The following is a 21357-nucleotide window of genomic DNA, read 5'->3' as shown; positions in this document are numbered from 1 at the left end:
TTATCCACAATATGATATTTTGGTATGTTGATATTATAATATGGGTATAAGGTTGTGCTAAGGTTTCACCTCTGATCTTAACAATTTTGGCAGAATGGTGAAATGAAGATGTGGGATTATTTCATCTACCGTTCTTGTTAGCATTTTAAAAATAGCTACTCTAACTTAAACAACAAAGAGTCTGGTGGCACCTTAAAGACTAACAGATTTATTTGGGCATAAGCTTTCGTGAGTAAAAACCTCACTTCTTCGGATGCATCCGAAGAAGTGAGGTTTTTACTCACGAAAGCTTATGCCCAAATAAATCTGTTAGTCTTTAAGGTGCCACCAGACTCTTTGTTGTTTTTGTAGATACAGACTAACACGGCTACCCCCTGATACTCTAACTTAGCTCAGTAATGGTCTGTAAGATCTTTGCACAAAGAGGTTGCTGAAGTGAGCACCTTGCATGACCTTCTGAGCCATATACCAAAGTACATTGCCCACCACATCTGGGTTAGCATTAAACTTACTGGGTGAGATTCTGTGCTGCACTTCTGAGAGATGTAGCAAAGAACTCTCAGCCCAATGGGAAAAGCAGATAAAGATGGGTTTAAGCCATCTTTGCACCTTCCCAGTCCTGGGCTGCTCCAGGCAATGGAGCAGTCCCCTAGCACAAGTTAAACTGTCCTGGTAGCCTGTCTAAAGTATGACAGCCTTCCAGGGCTGCCCTACAGGCCAGAGTGCTACAGGCTGTGGTCCCTGGCCTGACATGTCCCTCCCTCGTTCCCTCCCTCCCATTTGCCTCTTATACCAGGGCTTGCGAGGGGTCCTCAAAGACAGGCTTACAGGCTGTGTTCTGCAGTGCCAGGACCGAGGGATTCCGCCCCCGACCAAATACTGTTCTTTAAGGATGTTTTTGTGCTGCTCTGGCCCTCTTACTTTGCCTGACAGAGGGTGAAGCTTTCACCCCATGTGTTAATCAAAGGCTTCATTCATAAGATCCCGCATGAAGGGTCCTGGCTTAGGAATCTAATATTTTTAATTTTTGATCAAACCCCAATGCATGTCGGGTAAGTAATATGGCGTGGTGGTTATGCCAGTGTCCTCCTATGACATCTGTAGACAAAAAGTAAGTTCTGTAGAAAACACAGATGCCTAGTGAAATGTCTTCATTTTAAAAATAAAGACAGCCCTACTCACTGGGATGCAACTTTTATTAAACAGCCACTAACTTACTTTTCCTTCTAAGAGATCCATGTTGGTGGTTATCAGATCCTCTGGCTTTGGAATCAGTAGTCTCTTCCCATTTATAATTTGATCATACACGGGTGATGGGGTTAGTGTGGAAAACGCTGACGAAAAGAACTTCTGTATTATTGTCAGGGTAATATATCTCAATTGAGGCTAAACTGTGTCTCCTCCTCCCACTCCCCAATGACTTATTGATATGGAGGCAGTTCTGGGATCATGTACCATCAAAAACAAAACCCCAAACAAACAAAAAAACCCAAGCCCCTACATTATCATATCCCTGATAATGCAGTTGGTTGTTTGCTTTCTTTTCTTCACCACCATCTTTGTGAAGAGATGCTAAGAGAAAATAACTGTTTTAAGAAACTGTCAAAAGCAATATCAAGTTCAACTTTAAAATCAAATATTTTGTTTTAATTTTATCACTAACTCTTTAGCTTTTTAAGTTGGGTTACACTTGGGAAAGACAATCTAGTCCTCAAAAAATAATTCTTTAGAATGTATTTATTTAGAAGTTAATATTGTAACAAGACACTCCCAAGATCTGTGTTTATGGTCTAATAATGACATATGTTGGCAGTTAATGGCACTCAGCCTTTGGCTTTTGTGCATAATCACTAAGGCGAATCATCAGACTATGTAACACCCCCCATTGTATCTTCTTGCTCAAGTAAAATTATATTACACAAAGTAAATGATGTTTGGTAACTATGAGAAAAGAGATCATTCTCTCTTAAACTAAAGTAATTATTATTATTATTATTCAGATAATTACTTTGTTTGTTTTTAGATAAGTCCCAAAAGTGATGTTTGGTCATTGGGATGCATTTTATATTGTATGACTTATGGAAGGACTCCGTTTCAGCACATAACAAATCAGATCACCAAACTTCATGCTATAATTGATCCTAGTTATGAAATAGAGTTCCCTGATATTGCAGAAAAAGATCTCCAGGATGTGTTAAAGGTAACTTTCTTTAATATTTTTAGTTTTTTAAAAAAGTTGAATTCAGATTCAAATGATGGTTGTTCCTTTACTAGACTGTTGTAATCTGAGTAGATATGACTTGACTTCTTCTGAAACATTTTCTAATTTGGTTCCCAGATGGGCATAATTCTAATTGTGCATGTAATCATGGATATGACCACCAAAATGAAGTTTAATTAGTGCCAAGGCTAACTATATGGCTTCCTCTAGCTTGAGCATGATTTTTCAGCTCAATTTGCAAATGTGATAAGTAACTATATAGATTAGGCTGTATGACCTGGTTGATTTGGCTGAGTCATAATACAAGTGCAACATATGCCCTGCCCCAAAAAAATGTTCTTTCCCGTACTCCCCACAAATTGGAACTGAGCCAAATTTTTCATGTCTCTAAAAAACCAAAACTGAGTCCAGTTGAGTTGCTGACAGTGCTATCTAGCAGGGAATATAGATTCAGAATCCAGATACTGCTCTTGATCTGGCGAAGGCAGTTTACCCTTTGATGGGTTGATGGGGCACATTTGTGGAGCATGAACTGAGAAACTTAATGGAAATACTAACTATTTATGTTGCATAAAGTAAAACTGGATCACAACCAGTTGTATTACATGATCCCTTTTTAATAATAGGTATGTTGTAGTTGATCTTCAAAATATATATTATAGCATAACACCAGTTCTCCAAAAGTTAGGGTTGGCAGCACTTTCTGTTTAATGGTCAGCTTTTCTAAAGGCTCTAAAATCCACATGCTTACTTGTATTGTCTTGAACCTTGCTGTGTTTCATGAGGATACAGCGTAGTAGTGCTAGTGGGGATGTGAGTGAGAATACCCACAGAGAAGAGAGGAGCAGTTATCACATCTCAGAGCCATTGTTTCAGACTGTATTCATCTCCATGGGGTGTTTTCATTCAGGTGAGAACATCCGATTGAAATAAATGGGCTACTTCATTCCTCTGTTTCCTAGGTTGCAAATGGATGTGTAAAGTCGTTGAAAGAGTGGGGAGGAAAGGAAGGGATCAGAGCTATTCAGTGGGGGGAATGTTACAGGGGTTTGTTATGCCCCTCCAAAACTCCCACATTTATCAATCAATGGTAGGTACTTATTTGGCCCATGTCACTGTAGTGCCTCACAATCTGAGTGCCTCACAATCTTTAATGTATTTATCCTCACGATGCCCCTGTGAGGTAGGGAAGTACTTTTTTTTTCTCCACACAATGCACAGTTCTTCAAGTGCTTGCTCATGTCGATTCCAAGTAGGTGTGCGCGCGCTGCATGCACAGTTGTCGAAAGGTTTATCCCCTAGCGGTACCCCAGTTTTCTCCCCTCTTGGAGCTCGGGGAATGCCTCAATCCCAAGAGTTTAAGACATGCGGGACCTGCCACAAGCCCATGCCAACGGGTGACCCCCACGACTCTTGCCTGAAGTGTCTGGGGGAGGGTGCATCAAACAGATCGCTACAAAATCTGTAAAGGGTTCCTTATGGAGGCAGCCCTCCATCCCCTGCCAGCTCCGTGCAGAGTGCTTCAGCCTCTGTTCAAGAAACGGCACAGAGGAAGGACTCTGGGCATAGAGACCCCTGACACCGACACTCCCTGGTGCTGAAGCCCGTGGCAGCAACATGGCACTGCTCTCATTCACCGGTACCGCATAAGTGGCACAAGAAGACAGGAGTGCGCTCACAGAGGAGTCAGTCGAGTCTGGTGCCAGTGGATTCTCCTGCTAGAGTGTGCCAAGTGGAGCTCCCTTCCGCCCTGGACATAGTTGATGCGGCCAGGGACTTGATTGCCATGACGGCTCCGCAGTCCCTCCGCCAGCCCAGACAGACCTCCAGCAGCGCCCAGAGGCAAGCTCGCGATGATGAGGCACCATTTGCCTTCTCCGCGGCACCGCTCTCCGGCACCATCGCAGTCGGCACCACTGTGGTGTCTGCACTCAGGGTCCCTGTCATTGGACTCACAGTGGAGTCTTACTATTCCTGGCGCAGCTGGCACCGATTGCAGCGGCACTGCTACAGGCAGGAGGCGGGGATGATGCCGTGGCAGGGGCCTGTGCAATGGCCATTCTGGACCCTGTGGGCATACCACCAAGCCCTGTGCATGCACTCCAGAGGTATGTGCCCCCATAATGTCCTGGGATTGTCCCACACCTCGGGGCACCGAGACGGCTTCTGTCCACAGCACAGAGCCCCATCCAGGTCCCAGCTCCACCACCGAGGCTGCAGTCGGCGCTGAACAGCACAGCACCCGTCCAGGGAGCCGGAGGGATAAGAGAGCCCAGTGCTGCCTAGGGCTTTGTCGTCATCCTCGCCAGATGAGGCAGTGGCGGGGTCTTTGTCCTCTGGGCCGCCCCCCGTTGATAACAGAGCGCACCAGGAACTGTTACACACGGTAGCCAATAACATGGGGCTACAGGCTGAGGAGGTGGTTGAGTCTGAGGACCCCATGGTAGACATATTAACCTCTGAGTGGCCATCCAAGGTGGCATTGTTTCTCATTAAAACGATTCAAGCCACTACAAAAACCTTGTGGCAGACTCCTGCCTCCATTTCCCCTACAGCTGAGTGGGTGGAGAGGAAGTATTTTGTCCCCTCTCAGGGATACAAATACGTATTTACTCATCCGCAGCCAGGTTTGCTTGTTGTTGCAGTGGTCAACGAGAGAGAGAGAGAGAGAGAGAGACGGGGCAGCAGGGCCCAACCCCAAAATCCAAGGACTCGAAGAAGCTGAACCTCTTTGGCCAGAAAGTGTACTCCACCAGGGGGCTCCAGCTTTGGATTGTTAACCAGCAAGCAATTCTTAGTAGATATAATTTCAATTAATTGAACTCCATAATGAAATTTAAGGAATTGGTCCCGTCAGACTCTGGGGTGGAGTTTGCTGCCAGAGTAGAGGATGGCAAGGCAGTGGCACAGACCTCACTGGACACAGCAGATTCGGCCACACAAACCATGTCCTCTGCCATAGCCATGAAGAGGAGTTCATGACTCCAGGTGTCAGGCCTTCCACCAGAGGTCCAGCAAACAATTCAGGACTTGCCCTTTGACGGCATGGTATTGTTCTTGGAGCAGACAGACTCCAAGCCCCACAAGCTGAAGGAGTCATGGGCAACATTAAAATAATTGGGCCTGCATATCCCCACCACCCAGCAAAAGTACTTTAAGCCCCAGCCCTCTCAGCGCTTATATCCTCCCTAGCCTAGACAAGACTTTTCCAGGAAGTGGGGCAAGAATGGCAAGCATAAGCCTCCCCATCCACCACCCAGTAAAGGCCAGGGCTCGGCAAGGCAGTCCATCAGGCTCTAACCAAGACTTTTGAAGGGGCACCCAGGGGCAACACACCAGTCCACTCACAGATCCTTCACCATGTTTTCTGAATCGTCTGTCCCATTTCTACCGTGAATGGTCCCACTTCAGATCGCTGGCTCCTTCGCACTGTAGAAGTGGGATATTCTCCCCAATTTTGCTCCTTCCCTCCCTCCCACCACCTCTTCCTTGTCTCTCTTCAGGGACCCTTCTCACAAGCAACTCCTCATGCAGGAGGATCAGACGTGTCTCTCACTGTGGGAGCAGTGGAGTAAGTTCCTCAGGTGCTATGGGGCAAGGGATTCTACTCCCGATATTTCCTAATCCCCAAAGCCAAAGGATCTCAGACCCATTCTTGACCTGCGAGGCCTCAACAGATTCATGAAGAAGTTGAGGTTCCACATGGTCTCTCTGACTGCTATCATTCCATCTCTGGATCCAGGAGACTGCTATGTCACCTTCGACCTCAAGAACATGTACTTCCACATATCGATAATTCCAGCCCAAAGACAGGTTCGTAGTGAACCACAACTATTACCAGTTTACGGTCCTCCCCTTCGGTCTGTCAGCAGCCCCTTGAGTTTTTACCAAGTGCATGGCAGTCAGAGCCGCCTTCTTGAGAAGAAGGCAGGTGCAGGTCTTCCTCAATGACTGGCTGGTCAGGGGCCACTCCAGGGCACAAGTGGAGCAACACGTCAACCTGATGAGATCCATCTTCGACAGGCTCGGTCTCCTTCTGAATGTACACAAATCAACTCTTTCCCCTATTCAGAGAATAGAGTTTATTGGTCTTTGGTCAGGCCAGAGCCTTCCTGCCAGAGTCTCTTTTTCAGACAATGCAAGACCTCATACAGGGCTTCAAGCAATACCCTACCACCAGGCGAGGAATTGCTTGAAACTTTTCGGACATATGGCAACTTGTACATGTGTGGTACAGCATGCGAGGCTGAGGCTCAGACCTCTCCAGGCCTGGGCGTGACAGTCTGGACAAGGTGGTTACACTCCCAAAGCCAGTTCACGTCCTGTATTTGGGCATGTTATGATTTGGGAAAGATACCTGTCCCTGCACTAACGGCACATTCTACAAGAGCGTAGGCCTCCTCAGCGGCATTCCTGGCCCAGGTCCCAATCCAGGAGATCTGCAGGGTGGCAATGTGGTCCTCTATCCACACGTTCACCTCTGATTATGCCATTATCAGCATGCCGGGGACAATGCAGCATTTGGCAGAGTAGTGCTTCAGCCAGCAATTCCATGAACTCTGACCCTGCCTCCTAGCAAGGCTTGGGAGTCACCTATTTGAAATAGACATGAGAGAGCACGTGAAGAAGAAAAAAGTTACCTACATTTCGTAACTGTTGTTCTTTGAGGTGTGTTGCTCAGTCTATTCCAAGACCCATCCGCCTTCCTCTCTGTCAGAGTTTCCCGGCAAAAAGGAACTGAAGAAGTGGCAGGTCGCCAGGGGGCTCCACAGCCGACCCAATGGGTATCGTAGGGGAAAAAACTTCTGACGACTGTGCACATGGCGCGCGCACACCTACTACGAATGGACATGAGCAACACATCTCTAAGAACAACAGTTACGAAAGTTAGGTAACCGTTTTTTTCCCCCGCACAATGCACAGTCAACCTGTGGAACTCCTTGCCAGAGGATGTTATCAAGGCCAAGACTATAACAGGGTTAAAAAAAAAAATTAGATAAATTCATGGAGGATAGGTCCATCAATGGCTATTGGCGAGGATGGGCAGGGATAGTATCCCTAGCCTCTGTTTGCCAGAAGCTGGGAATGGGTGACGGGATGGATCACTTGATGATTATCTGTACTGTTCATTTCCTCTGGGACACTTGGCTTTGGCCACTGTCGGAAGACAGGGTACTGGGCTAGATGGACCTTTGGTCTGACCAAGTATGGCCGTTCTTATGTTCTTACATACTATTATCCCCATTTCCACAGATGGGAAATTAAGGTACAGAGACTTAGACTTGCTTAAGGTCACATCCTTCCTTGCTTAAGGAAGTCTATTGCAGAGCAGGGAATGGAACCCAGGAGTCCCAGGTCCTATGCACTGGACCATGCTTCCTCTTATGTCTGCCCCACTGATTCCATGCTTGTTCGTGTAGCCTCTCTCCAGATCCTCAACCTGTGTGTCCCATGCTGACACCTGCCTCTCTGTGGGAAAGATGGTTGGACCGGGAGAGCCAGGCTGTGCTGGACAGGCAGAGAGAAGGGAGAGGAGGTGATGCAGAAGTTGTGAAGGGACTAACATGCAGTCATTCTTTGGCTGGGATAATCATTGCCTACGAGCCAAAGGCAGTGGAAGGGCAGAGCTAGGCTGTGGTAAATCGGGGAGCTGAGAATTTTTTTTTTTTTTTTTTTTCCTTTTCAGTGAAGGAAACTAAATGCCCAGAAATTTCATTAACATGGAGTTAAGGATGTCCAGTGGTGCCTAGTGTCCTTCCAGAATATGGAGAGTGTCTGTCTAAATTTAAACATCTGAAAACCAGGAAATATAAGTAAAGTACACACTAGTTACCCAACCCAACCTTAACTTTGTTCCTGAATGATGCCCCAGTATACCAATAACAAATACTATCACTCGACCCTTACAGATGTTACAGAACACTTTGGGAACAGAGCACCTGAGCACTGTAGGACAAAGGCTAACTCTTTCTCCTTGGAAAAGCAATGCTCATGGTTAGGTCAGGCATAGTGAACAGGAGCTAACTATACTTGGCCTACACCCAAACCATCCCAGGCTCGCTAAATGTTACCATGCCTCCACACTTGCCCTGAGAATTCGTTCTGAGACATTGTTTTCACTTATCCCTCACTCCTTGGAGGCTACTGTCCTATATGCCACCTGAGTGCTGGGATTCCCCAAGGCAAGAAAACCCCATTGTGCTCCTCTGTGGACACAGTCTACAAAACTCAGCATTAAAATGAGGCATACTTGAACCTTTAAAAACACACGTGCCTCTTATCACATTGTAATAACAGCTCTGCCAAGCTGCTCCAACTAATCTCTCCACCATTCAATATAGCTACACCTAACACAGTGAAGGCAGTTGGAGCACATCCAGATAAATGCTGGAATTCAAGGCTGTGGAGCACAACACATGGTGGCATGTTGTTAGAACTTTCTCATGTCTACCTGTTATGGTACACCGCTTTATTGAACCATTCTCTGCGACTTTTGCCAATTTCAGGGGACAGAATTAAGGTTACATTGTGGGGGTAGTGTACACAGTGTATTCTGGTTTTCAGAGGTTTAAATTTAGCCACTCTCCACGTTTTGGGAGCCTACTGGGCAACCTTAACTCTGTTAATGAAATTTCTTGGCATCTAATTTCTGCACAAATGTGACTAAATCTGTAGCTATTACATTCATGTTAATGCAAATTAATGTGACTGCATAATTAGAATTCCTATTCAGAAGATAGGGTTTTTAAAAACTTCCAATTCTGAATTTAAAAGTAAAAAAGGTGTATTCCAATGTGATCTGTCCAAACAGAGCCAAGTCAAAGGCTCCATTGTTAGTGTACCTCTTCTGTAAACTGTAACCTGTCAGGTAAGTTGTGTCTTCATTTAAAACGTAACTAGAGGATAGCTGTATCCCGGTTCACTAGTGCCAAAGTAATCGTCGCCCATGAAAGTCTATTATGATTATTAGTTGATGTAGTTTAGGATTAAGCATTGATAATGTGTGTGGGGGGTATATGTTTGTTAACCCGGTGACATGAAAGTTACGACTTCAATCTAGATCTTTGAAGAATTGATTTTTTTTTTTGTGTGTAGCTGGGATTTCTGATAAAGTTAGGGGAAATATTTCTAGTTGTTTTGATTTTGTTTTGTTTTGATTTGATTTTTTTTTAATAAAATTGAAGAAAATTTTGAAAGAATTTTTTTCTACACAAATTTGTGAAATGTTTAGTTGATCAGAATCTGCATTCCCCATAAATAAATAAATAAATATTTTATTTTATTTATTTGCTCAAACTATTTTTCCCAGTTCTATCCCTAATTAAACTATGTCAGACTACTTTGGCATTTACAACAGGAGAGCCTTACTCCTCTTGCCTATAGAGGAGTGATATTACAGGAGTATTTCAGTTTCTGTTCTGTGAAGAGGGGGATTTCTAGGCATCTTGGTTTTAAGAGATGAGGATCCATACATGTGTTACAGCTTCCTTCCAGTTCAACAGATATAGCCAATTTGATATTATCCTACCAAAACAAGTTTTATAAGTTACAGATTTGTACATGGATACCAGGATAACTGTAATGATTCAGGAAATTGAGCATGTGTATTTAACTGTAGAAAACAAAGCTTCAGTTATTCACCCGCTCAACCTACTTTTTCAATCTTTTTGTTTTGTAGTGCTGTTTAATAAGGAACCCTAAACAAAGAATATCAATTTCTGAATTGTTGACTCATCCATATGTGCACATTCAAACCTATCCACAGACAGGTAATTTTTACATTTTATATTAAAGTTATATCACAATAAATTAGCGAACATTTTCTAGATTTCTTTAAATTTATTTTGATTTTAAAGAGGAATGCCTTTTTTGTGTGCATTCTCCAGTTATTGGTGTTATGCATAAGTGTTTCTGTTACACTTGTGTATGTGTTGGCAAGGGCTCCGGTATCTTAATTCTGAAATTCTTATATATTCAAAATAAAAGACTGATTGTATACATTTTGTAAATTACACTTAGAATGCGGGTTTCAAAATAACTATTTTTGAATAGCCGTAGGTGGTCTGAATACAAAAGGAACAACAGAAGAAATGAAGCGCATCCTTGGCCAACTTATTGGTCTGAATTCTCCTAACTCTATTTCTAGAGCTGCTAGAGTGAGTACAGTTTTTATACCAATATAATGTTCACATTTCTTTAAAATATAATCAGTTTAGTTAAAATAAGTGTGTGCATCACAAAGCTAATAGGAGTAAGTATTTCAAAACTTTATCCCCCGATATAGAGGACTTGTGCAATACTGTCATGAAACTTGCAGATTAGTAAATTACCATTTCTCATGATCCTTGAGTGGTGGGAGTTAGAGTGGTGGTGGTAACAGGATTTTTTCTCATCTCCTTGCCTTGCACAATAAATGTTTCTCCCTAGTTTTCCTGTGCTGACTGTTTTCCTTTCTCTCTCTCTCCTCTCTGACACAGCCCATGTCTTGTTGTTCTGCCCTGACCAAAAGTAACAAGCCGCTGTGAAGTGGGCTAGCACTGCAGCACTTTCCTGCAATCAATATGGATGAATGAGCAAATCTTCATGTCCATCAGGGACCCAGTTCAGATGCAGGGTTTTATTTCTGCTGTTTTTCCTCCTCCTGGTGTTGAGGCATGCTTTCCCAGCTATTCCTCTCTATCTATGGAAGCAGCTAGTACCCCTCTGCCAAGGTGTCACCTTTCTTCCAGGCCTCAGAAGAGCCCCAGATGACATTCTAGAAAAAGATAGGGAAGAGCAGCTTAAAATGTACCTCCTTTGCCTCTCCCTGCAGGCTTACACAGTGGGTCCATTCTGCCAATCTGCCCCACTCCACAGCCAGTCTTGAACAGGGTTGGGAGTGCCTTTGAACTGGGCGACTGTTCTATGCTTTATTAGCACTCCACCCCAGTTTGATGGCTGACTGCTCCCAACACCTCACAGATATCCGAGAGGGTCTCCAGGAGGGCTTAGATCCAGTCTGAGGCTTACAAGACAACGATAGAGGTAGGGAATACACTCTGTCTCTGGGAGGTTGGCAGGGGGAACCTCCTTCCCTCCCAATAGGGAATCACTTCAATCAGGAGCCCTGGCCTTCCTACGCTTCTCTTTTTCCACAAAGAATCTTCTCATCTTCCCGCCAAAAAATAAAATCTACCAAAGAGATCTTCTATTTCCCAGCAGGCCATCTCCCTCTTCCTTTGTCTTGAGGGACTTTTTCCAATGCCTTATGGGCCAGGGGGAGCCTAATCCTTCTCTCAACCCCACCCACTCCCCAATTCAGTTGGAGTCCGCCTGAGAAGGTGGGCTGGAAGTAGATCCAAACTAGCCAGCTGTACTGCACTTTCCCATATTGCAAAAACCCTGTAAAGGGTGGGTGATGGTTACTTGTTTCTCACGTATGGCAAATCTTTAAAATATCCACTAACAGAAATGTTCATGAGACAGAGCTCCCTGTTGTTTGCCAAGGCAGCCCCACAGAGCTGATACAGCCTATCCATCCTCCTATTGGGAAGATGGTAGAAATGTGATGTGCTAATCCCAAATTTCCGTTCACCCTGTCCAAGAGCCACCTTAGGCTCTATAAACTCTGTTTGACTTCCAGGATCCACTAGAAGAGATTTGGCAATGGCTTTCAATTCTACATCCTTTGGCCCGCCTCTAGAGGCCAGCATGGCCCTTTGTGACAATGCCCCCCACCTCCCTTTTGGACAGGAAGGTATAAGAAGCTGTTCAGAATAGTTCAGACTGAGCAGCACTGTGATCACTATCATTTCTTTGTGTAATTATCTATGTAAATACCACTGCTGGGGCACGTGTGCCCAGTGCACTCAGGCTGGAGTCTTTGATCAGCCATATGTGTTGGGGCAGCACATGCGCTCTGAATGTCCTCATGGCCCCAACCACCCCATAGTTCCTTCTCACAACCCATAGCTTCTAGTCAGAGGTTTCACACAAAGGTTCTTTGTACATCATGTAGTCTCTTTTTATGTGTAAATTCTTATAAATAATTAGTTGATTAGTACCTAGATTGGATTTAGTGATAGAAATGTTTTATAGCATTTCCATTTCTTGGTTTGGAAACTTTCCTTTTCTTTCCTGTAAGGTTCTTTATCCTGCTGCAGTCTCATCATGACTGAGTACAAGGATTTAAGAATTGTACATCATGTGAGGCAGTAATGCTATTAAATGGCCATACAAGATGCCTAACTTGTCTGGGTGAAGGGCACATTACTGACATGCTGTTTGTAAATCTGTTTCTAAAAAGATATATTGAGTACAATAATTTCATCTTAAGATGTTTCTCTTCAGAAGTTTATGCACTGGACTCGCTGGTATCAATAACATCAGTGCAGATTACAACTATGCCTATGGCTCTGCTATAGTCTCTGGCAATATCCTATCATACGGTACAGATCCTTTGATTGCTATCAACCTCAATACCAACATCAATCTCGACTCATTCAGTGCCAAGAGTGTAACTTGTTACAAAAAAAAGTTTCTTCTCCCACTTTGTGTCCCTGTGCTGGAGATCAGAGATTTTAGGTAGCAGTGCTCGGTTGGGGCGCGCATGCGCAGTAGCTGGCCATTGACGCTTCATGTAGCGCAAGCACAACCCGACCCTTTCAGTTCTTTCTCAACCATCCTGGGCTGCAGACAGAGCCCAGTGGCAGTGCTGCCTCGTCAATAAACACTGCTCTACAGCCAAAATGCTTCTGAAATAAACGTAGTCAAACTTTACTAATTCTGGGTCACTGAGAACGAAAATGATGCTTAAAATTGTTGATTGGCTCTAGTTTTCAAGATATGCTATTGGGTCAGTATATACGACCCTTGACTTGGGAATGGCGGAGGATAAGTGAGTTATAAAGGGAAGGGATCTCACTTTAAACCAGAAATGACTAAAATACATCTTTGACTGGATCTATGAATAAATCTATGACTGGGTTTGGACAGTACTTGCTTTTTAGGCAAAACAATGAATGATGCAATCTGAAGCTGATATTGCGTCATACATGATATGAATTGCATCATATTATTCCTAGAAGTCATGGATGATGCAATCATAACGAAGCTTACATCACTCTGCTGAACAAGTTGCCCTATATCAGCTCTAGAAATAATACAGTGTCGTGCTCTATTATTTGTCAGTGTTTGATTTTGCAAAGGGACACATTTCTGTTTAGCCAAAGTGAGCAGAGATGCCTCGTACTTGTGTGAACAGTGCAGATAACTTCTGCTATGTTTGTGGTGAAGTGACTTTTGCATCACAAAAGCGCAGTATAACCACTATGGTTAAGAGAGCCTATCACCTTTATTTTGGCTGCAAAATTGGAGATCAGGACAAGAGGTGGGCCCCACACATATGCTGCAACACTTGTGCAACAAATCTTCGCCAGTGGTTGAACAGGAAAAGGAAATCTATGCCTTTTGCAGTGCCAATGATTTGGAGAGAGCCAACAGATCATACCAGCAATTGTTACTTCTGCATGGTGCCTCCAGTTGGGAAAGGTGTGTCAAAGAACAAGAAGTGGACTGTGCATTATCCAAACATTCCATCAGTTATACGCCCAGTACCCCACGGAGAAGGACTGCCGGTTCCTGATGCACCAGAATCATTCTCACTTGAGTCAGACGGGGAAGAGGATGAAACTTCTGGTCCTGAACCATCAATGTCATAGGACCCACATTTTCTCCCATCCTCCTCCTCTGAACCACACCTCATAACACAAGGTGAACTGAATGACCTTGTCAGGGATTTGGAACTACCCAAGAATAAGGCAGAGCTGTTGGGCTCCAGACTACAGCAGTGGAATCTCCTGGCAGGTGATGTTAGGGTTTCCATGTTCCATGACCGTCAAAAGGATCTTGTCCCATTCTTTTTCATGGAAGGTGATCTTGTAGCCTGCAACAACATCGATGGTGTGATGGCAGCTCTCAACATCGTTCACGATCCAGATGAGTGGAGACTGTTCACTGATTCATCGAAGACGAGTCTTAAAGCTGTTTTACTGCATAATGGCAATGTTTTGCCATCAATTCCAGTTGGTCATGCAGTCCATATGAAGGAAACCTAAGACGATATGAAACAACTTTTGAGGTGCATAAACTATGACCAACATCAGTGGCAGCTTTGTGGCGATTTGAAGGTTGTTGCTCTCTTGCTTGGTCTGCAGACTGGATACACAAAGTACTGCTGTTTTCTCTGCGAATGGGATAGTCGTGCAAGAGATTCCCACTACATCAAGAAAGATTGGCCACTCCGACAGTCATTGGAGCCTGGGAGGAAAAGTGTTCAGCATCCACCACTTGTTGAATCAAGGAAGATTTTGTTACCACCCTTACACATCAAGCTGGGTCTGATGAAGAACTTTGTCAAGGCCATTGACAAAACACAAGCAGCTTTCAAGTACCTCCGTGGAAAATTTCCAAGGTTAAGTGAAGCTAAGATAAAGGAAGGTGTCTTTGTTGGTCCTCAGATTCGTGAACTTCTTTGAGATGATGCATTTGACCATGCACTGCGTGGCAAGGAAAAGATGGCATGGAAAGCCTTCCAGTTAGTGGCAATAAATTTTCTCTGAAACAACAAGGCAGACAACTACAGGTTGTTGGTGGAAAACCTCCTCAAGGCATACAAAAGCCTTGGTTGCAACATGTCACTAAAGATACATTTTTTGCACTCTCATCTAGATTTTTTTCCACCAAACTGCGGAGCAGTGAGCGACGAGCACGGCGAGCGATTTCACCAGGACATTGCAACAATGGAGAAACGCTATCAGGGCAAATGGAGCCCATCAATGCTTGCAGACTATTGCTGGACAGTGACAAGAGATGCTCCATTTAATGAATACAAGAGACAAGCCAAGAAGCGTCGAGTAGACACTGAATAGGACTAAACTATGTACATAATAGTTTTTTGCCTTTTGTTTCATAATCAATTTTATTTATAGAACCCTTTTGGTGATTTTTAAAGTGTTACATAAACAGGACAGGTGAAATATTATCATGTAAAGCAACCATAAACACATGAAAAGACCTAGGTTTACAATTTATGATTAAAACTCTACTATCTACACAATATACATAGACATAAAATGTAAAAACTTAAATGTCGTAGAAACAGTAGCCAATCAGTTGTTTTAATTGTCATATTTGAATTCAGCACATCAAAATACATAATAAATAGCACATTTTATCTCTGAAGCAGACTACTTCTCAAAAATTGTAGACCAGTGAAATCTTTAGAAAAGAAAATAGTTTACATACTGTTTTTAGTGTTATAGCTCTTAGATTGTTTTAATTAGACTTTACTTAGCCAGTTATTTAAAAAAAAAAAATTCCTTTTGGTTCCTTAGCTTAGTAGTAGAGAGAGAATGTCCTTTAACCAGTTTCTATATTTTTTTTTCATTTCCCTTCCCAATTGGGAAAAATTAATGGACATAATGCCAGGCTCACCTGGTATTAAGAGATGCGACTCTTGCCACAAGGCGATACCGGTCTCATCTTGTGTCCATTGCCTGGGGGAAACTCATATCCCCCAGAAATTTGCTCACTGTAGCAATTTAAAGGTGAGGGATCTCCCCCTTAAAATGTTTTTGATGGAAAAGTCCCACTAGTCTCCTCAGGAGAAAACATCAACAGTCACAGAGCAGTAAAACTTCTAACAATGGCAATGCTCAGCCTTCCAAAGCTTCAAGGAAGTGAGACATGACTTCCCCGAAATGGGACACTCAGAGAAAGAGGAGTTCCCCATCGAGCTCATCAGAGAGAGCACCTACGAGGCCCTGGGCACCTCCAGCACCTCAACAGCTATGGGGCTCACTTCTGGTTTATCTCTTATGTTCCCTAAAAGCCTATGCTTCAGGGTTTCAGCTGGCCACCTACAAGTGTCACAGAGGGATTTTTTTCCCCCCCAGTGTATTTAGGGGTGTCTTTTTCATTTCCTTTTCCTGAAGCATCAGAGATGGCCTCAGGTGGAGATGGGACATTGGATGTGGAAAACCAGAGCTCTGAGGTGGCACTGAGTATTCTCTCTTGTGCTTTACCTGGCTTGGTCTTGCTCACATGCTCAGGGTCTGATCGCCATAGATAGGGTTGAGAAAGAATCTTCTGCCAGGTCAGATTGGCAGTGAACTTGGGTTTTTACCTTCCTTTGCACTGTGTTGGGTACAGGTCACTTGCCAGGAATTTTAGGGGCATGTTCCATTGATAGTTTTACTATCTCTGAAATAATAGATCCAGAGAGAGCCTGCAAAGGAGTCCCCTTCCCTCTAAGATCGTGTGATGGGTGCATCTTCCCTAGAATGAGTAGGCCATATAGACAATGTGCGAACTCAGGGCATTGGGTCACCTCAAGAAACATCACTTCACATAAACATACTGGAGTTGAGAGCTATCCATCAAATTTGTGAAGTCTTTCTGGCAAAGATCAAAGGCCTCTCTGTTCAAGTAATGACCAACACAACTGTTATATTTTACCTAAACAAGCAGGGATGAGCCAGATCCTCTCTACTGTGTTGGGAGGCAGTATAACTTTGGAATTTCTGCATTCCTTAACATCATGAGGGGGAGGGATAGCTCAGTGGTTTGAGCATTGGCCTGCGAAACCCAGGGTTGTGAGTTCAGTCCTTGAGGGGGCCACTTACGGATCTGGGGCAAAATCAGAACTTGGTCCTGCTAGTGAAGGAAGGGGGCTAGACTCTATGACCTTTCGGGGTCCCTTCCAGTTCTATGAGATAGGTATATCTCCATATATATATATATATATACACACACACACACACACACCTCTCTCTCTCTATATATATATATATATATATATCTTTTTAAAATATTTTTAACAGAGTCTCTTTCCAGGGATTCACAATTTACTAGTGGATAACCTCAGCAGGGAATTCAGATAAAAGGTGATTCACTTCATTTTCTCAAGATGGGGTTTTCCCTCTGTAGATCTGTTCCACTAGGGCAGTGGTTCCCAAACTTTAACAACCTATGAACCCCTTTCACCAAAATGTCAAGTCTCGCAAACCCCCTCCTAAAAATGAATATTTCCAGGGATTTTCTTTTACCTGAGTATAAATTATAAAAGCAGTGATCTTGGAAATATAAAATTCGTTTTTATGACATGCTTATTACACACTATTATTAATTATTATTTATCATTACACTATTTTTATTACATTATGAAAACAGCAGTACTCTTCCAAGATCTCACTTTTGTAGCTTGTATCACTTTGAATAAGCTTGTTATAAGACAAGGCTTCTATGTTTCATCAAGAAGTATCAGATGTGAAATAGCATGAAGGTATCTAAGAAGCCAACTCAAAGAGTTCCTCTGACACAAGCATTCAGGTCTTGAGCAGTTCAGGCAAACAACACACATTACAACAAAGCTTAAACTTATTCTTCATAATAATTTTAAAAATACTAGCTGCCTATTTAATTTTAAAAACAGCAAAAAATAGACACCTCCCTTTCCATTTCTTATAAGGAGGCTTGAAGTTTAAATCTCCTCAGTGCGATAGATATGCTTGCATTGATCTGCTTAATTCTTGGAAGTCCAGGGGCTCCGGGCTGCTGGTCCCATGTTGCCCGGGGTCCCTAGGACAGCGCTGTCCGCCATTGGAGAATTTTTTCCCCAATAACCCCCTGAAACATTTTGCGAACCCCAGTTCGGGAACCACTGCGCTAGGGAAACCATGAGATGTCATTGATTCTGCTCCGGGGGGGATGGCCCAAGATCCAATTCTAAACCTTATGGCTCTTGGATACTATTATATGTGTATCTCCCAATGGCCATGATACCAAGAATTCTAAGGAAAATCAAGCAGAATATAGCCACGTTTAATTATGATATCCCCCACTTGGCCAAGGCAATTTAGTATGCAGATCTCCAAAGGTTTAGTTCAGCCACCAAATAACCTTACCTCTGCTCTTGGATGTAATATCTGAGTTAAGGACAGATCCTGTATCCAGATCCCACGACACTCCATCTGACAACAAGGATGCTGAATAGCTGATTTTATCAGAGAGACTACACAGAATCCACTTACCTCTCCAAATGAAAGAGATTCTTAATATAGGTGCCATCAACATTATTTGTCTCCATCAGTCTCACATCTCAGTCCTAGATTACTTTCTACAGCTCAAGAACTCACACCTGTCTCTGAGCTCTTTGAGGCAGCTTTTTGCCTGTCATACAGCAGTTTTCTACTTTTTCTCACCCAAAGGTAGCAAGGTTTCTAAAATGTCTGATAAGTCTTCACTTTAGAAAAGGAATATGTGCCTCCTGAGAACTTAAAATTTGATTCTACTATGTCCTCTGGTTTTACCCTTTCAGCCCCTCGCTCCATACTCTGTTTCACCTCTTTATCAAAAACATCCTTCTTTGGTGGTAGTAACGTCGACCGGAAGAATGATGGACTTACAGGCTCTAATGGCAGACCCACCATACATGATTTTCCCTAATGACTAGTTATCCTGAAACCACACCTCATTCTTACCTAAAGCAGTTTTGAATGTCATTTGAACCAAATAATACACCTCAAAGGTGAAGAAAAATTGCATTTCTTAGTTGTACATGGAGCAATTTGTTTTTATTAAGAAAGGACTGAGCACATTAGGAAATCTCAGACAAACATAAGCAGAAGGAGTTAAAGGTGAGGCTGTTTCATCACAAAGAATTGCTAATAGAGTCCAGTACAAGAGGAGATCCAATCAGCCAACTCCTAACACCCACCCACCTTCAAGATTAACTGGACATTCCACAAGGACTCTGTCTACTTCTGTAGCCTCTTTCAGAAATCTACCAATTATGGACCTGTGTAAAATGACTTTTTTCCAGCTACATGTTGACACAACACTGTGGCATAGTAAGGGAATCCAGAAATGATACAAACTTGGCAGGACAGTTCTGTGTTCACTAGATTCCTGGTACACACCTCCGGCAAGGGTCACTGCTTGGAAGTCACCAGCAGTGGAATATATAGATGGACAATCACTCAAAGTTACTTACCTGTATAATAATTGTGATGAATATGTGGTGTTTGTATGTCTGTTCCATGACGTGCTTTCTATCCTCATTACTTGGAGTCTATTAACATCAGGATTCCATATGGCAAAAGAACTAAAGGGTAATTAGGGCAGCGCTGCCCTTAATGCCATCGGTTAGAGGTGTGTGAGGATGTGTTGCCTCAACGGGTACAGCCCAACAGGTTCACCCAACAGTGTGGGTGTAAAGTATAAAAATAAAATATGGACAACATATCTCGAAGAACCAGAGTTACTGTGCAAGTAACTGTTTCATTCTATCCCTCATGCACTTCTGTGGCAGCTAGGCCAGAACAGAGTCGTTACATATCTTAGCTTCTCCATAGGTCTTCCTTGCCTAGATATAATCTCTATTAGTCAGACCTATTTTGTCCATATGGATGGCAGACATTTGACATTAACAAATTTCTCTTACCGCACTAATTTTATCCTGTGATGTGGCAATGTCAATATGGACACCCACCCAAGATGCCTCAATGGCCAAATAATTTTTTTCCATTTCCTCTATGGAACTATACCTACTTGTATAGAGGAGTGGGAGAAGGAACTGGGTGCAAATACCTTCATCCTTCCATACTGGTACTGGTGTAATTTAGATCTTGGTGATTTTCAGTCCCTCCTCTGCCTGCATTGCTCAAAATGTTCATATTTTTTTCTTAGTGGTCTTGCTTTGTATGTTTTTCACCATCTGGACACTAAACTGCATTTAATGCTAGTATTGCTTTACCCTGTCTTCCTATTAATTTCCTCATATTTGCATATATCTAAAATTTTAGTTCTGGGTTTAGATGGTACTCATTACGGTCTATTGAAACAATTTTGTACACTATACCATCATTTGTTACAAACAGACATCATTTGAATAAGTAATTCTTGGAATGACTATTTCTAACCCTTTATCTTTTTAAATTTCAGACTTTATATGAACAGTGCAACAGTGGTGAAAGTCTTGATGTATCTGCATTTACAAAACCTGGCAATCAAACACGGACAAAGAAATGATGTGCAGTAATGCATGATTTACTAGAAATGTGTAAAATAATTTTGATAAAAATATATATTGATCTGCTCTTTTAAAAAAAGGACACGGACAGCATAAAGATCCTATTTTTAAAGTAAATGTAATTATCTCTGTTGTGAATGATGCCATAGATTATTAATACAGAATTTAAAAAATCTAATATACTCTTTACCATCTGCTGTCTGTTTACCATTTGAATGTCACTGGTTAAATAATGAAAATGAGCTAGTCTGTCACACTTTAGGTCCTGGGACTGGCACAAGGCTATAATATTTGGATTGCAAATACTTGTGTGAGTATGTCTAAATAAAAAACAACTTTTTGAAGAAACTTTAAAAAAAAAAAAGAGGCTGGATTTTTAGATTTCTATAAAACCCAAACTATGGATCTAAAGTACCTGACAGAGTCCTTGCAAGTATCATTTGGAAAGTATATTCTACAGTTTCGTTCTTTACCGTCAATATCAGTGACTTTTATTAAGTCCAGTGGATTGTCTTAGACTTTGGAAAACAAACACTTATGTAATATTGTTAATGTTAAAGTGCTAAAACACAGCATTGTTTGTTGATAAATGGAAATCTAACATCCTGGCTTTGAGATTTTCAGTTGTCATTGGATGATAAATGACACTGGAAGTATTGATAAAACTCTGAAGAACAATGTAAATAAAGTGGCTTACACTGTATAAAAATTGTTCCTTGTAAATTCAATTTTCTACTTGCTACTTTTTTTCCAAGATGTAAAATATGCTTAGAAAAATACTTACCGTATATACTCTATCATAAGCCGGTTCGTTTATAAGCTGACCCTCCCCCCAAGATGGATAAATAAAAATGAAAATTTTTTATGACCTGTTCATAAGCTGACCCTATAATTCAGGGGTCAGCAAACTTTGGCTCCCGGGCCATCAGGATAAGCTGCTGGCGGGCCGAGATGATTTGTTTACCTCAAACGTCCACAGGCACGGACGTAAACCTAAGTAAACAAAGTGTCCTGGCGCGCCAGCTGCTTACCCTGGCAGGCTGGGACAGCAACTGACGGGGAAATT

General features: G+C 42.7%; 1 protein-coding gene across 2 annotated transcripts in view; it reads left to right on the top strand.

Annotated features, from left to right (window-relative positions):
• The window catches only part of TTK (TTK protein kinase), a 103886-nt gene extending 82882 nt beyond the window's left edge, over positions 1-21004 (top strand). For both annotated transcript variants that reach the window (XM_034766149.1, XM_034766150.1), the window contains exons 19-22: positions 2024-2200; positions 9900-9990; positions 10274-10377; positions 20204-21004. In XM_034766149.1, the coding sequence (XP_034622040.1) occupies positions 2024-2200; positions 9900-9990; positions 10274-10377; positions 20204-20290 (459 nt within the window). In that variant the 3' untranslated portion in view covers positions 20291-21004. The remainder of the gene's footprint in view (positions 1-2023; positions 2201-9899; positions 9991-10273; positions 10378-20203) is intronic.
• The last annotated feature ends 353 nt before the right edge of the window (positions 21005-21357 follow it).

The sequence above is a fragment of the Trachemys scripta genome, chromosome 3 (genome assembly GCF_013100865.1).
Source record: "Trachemys scripta elegans isolate TJP31775 chromosome 3, CAS_Tse_1.0, whole genome shotgun sequence".
Taxonomy (NCBI): Eukaryota; Metazoa; Chordata; order Testudines; family Emydidae; genus Trachemys; species Trachemys scripta.
Note: the sequence above shows the minus strand (reverse complement) of the source record. Positions and strands in the feature narration are given on the sequence as shown.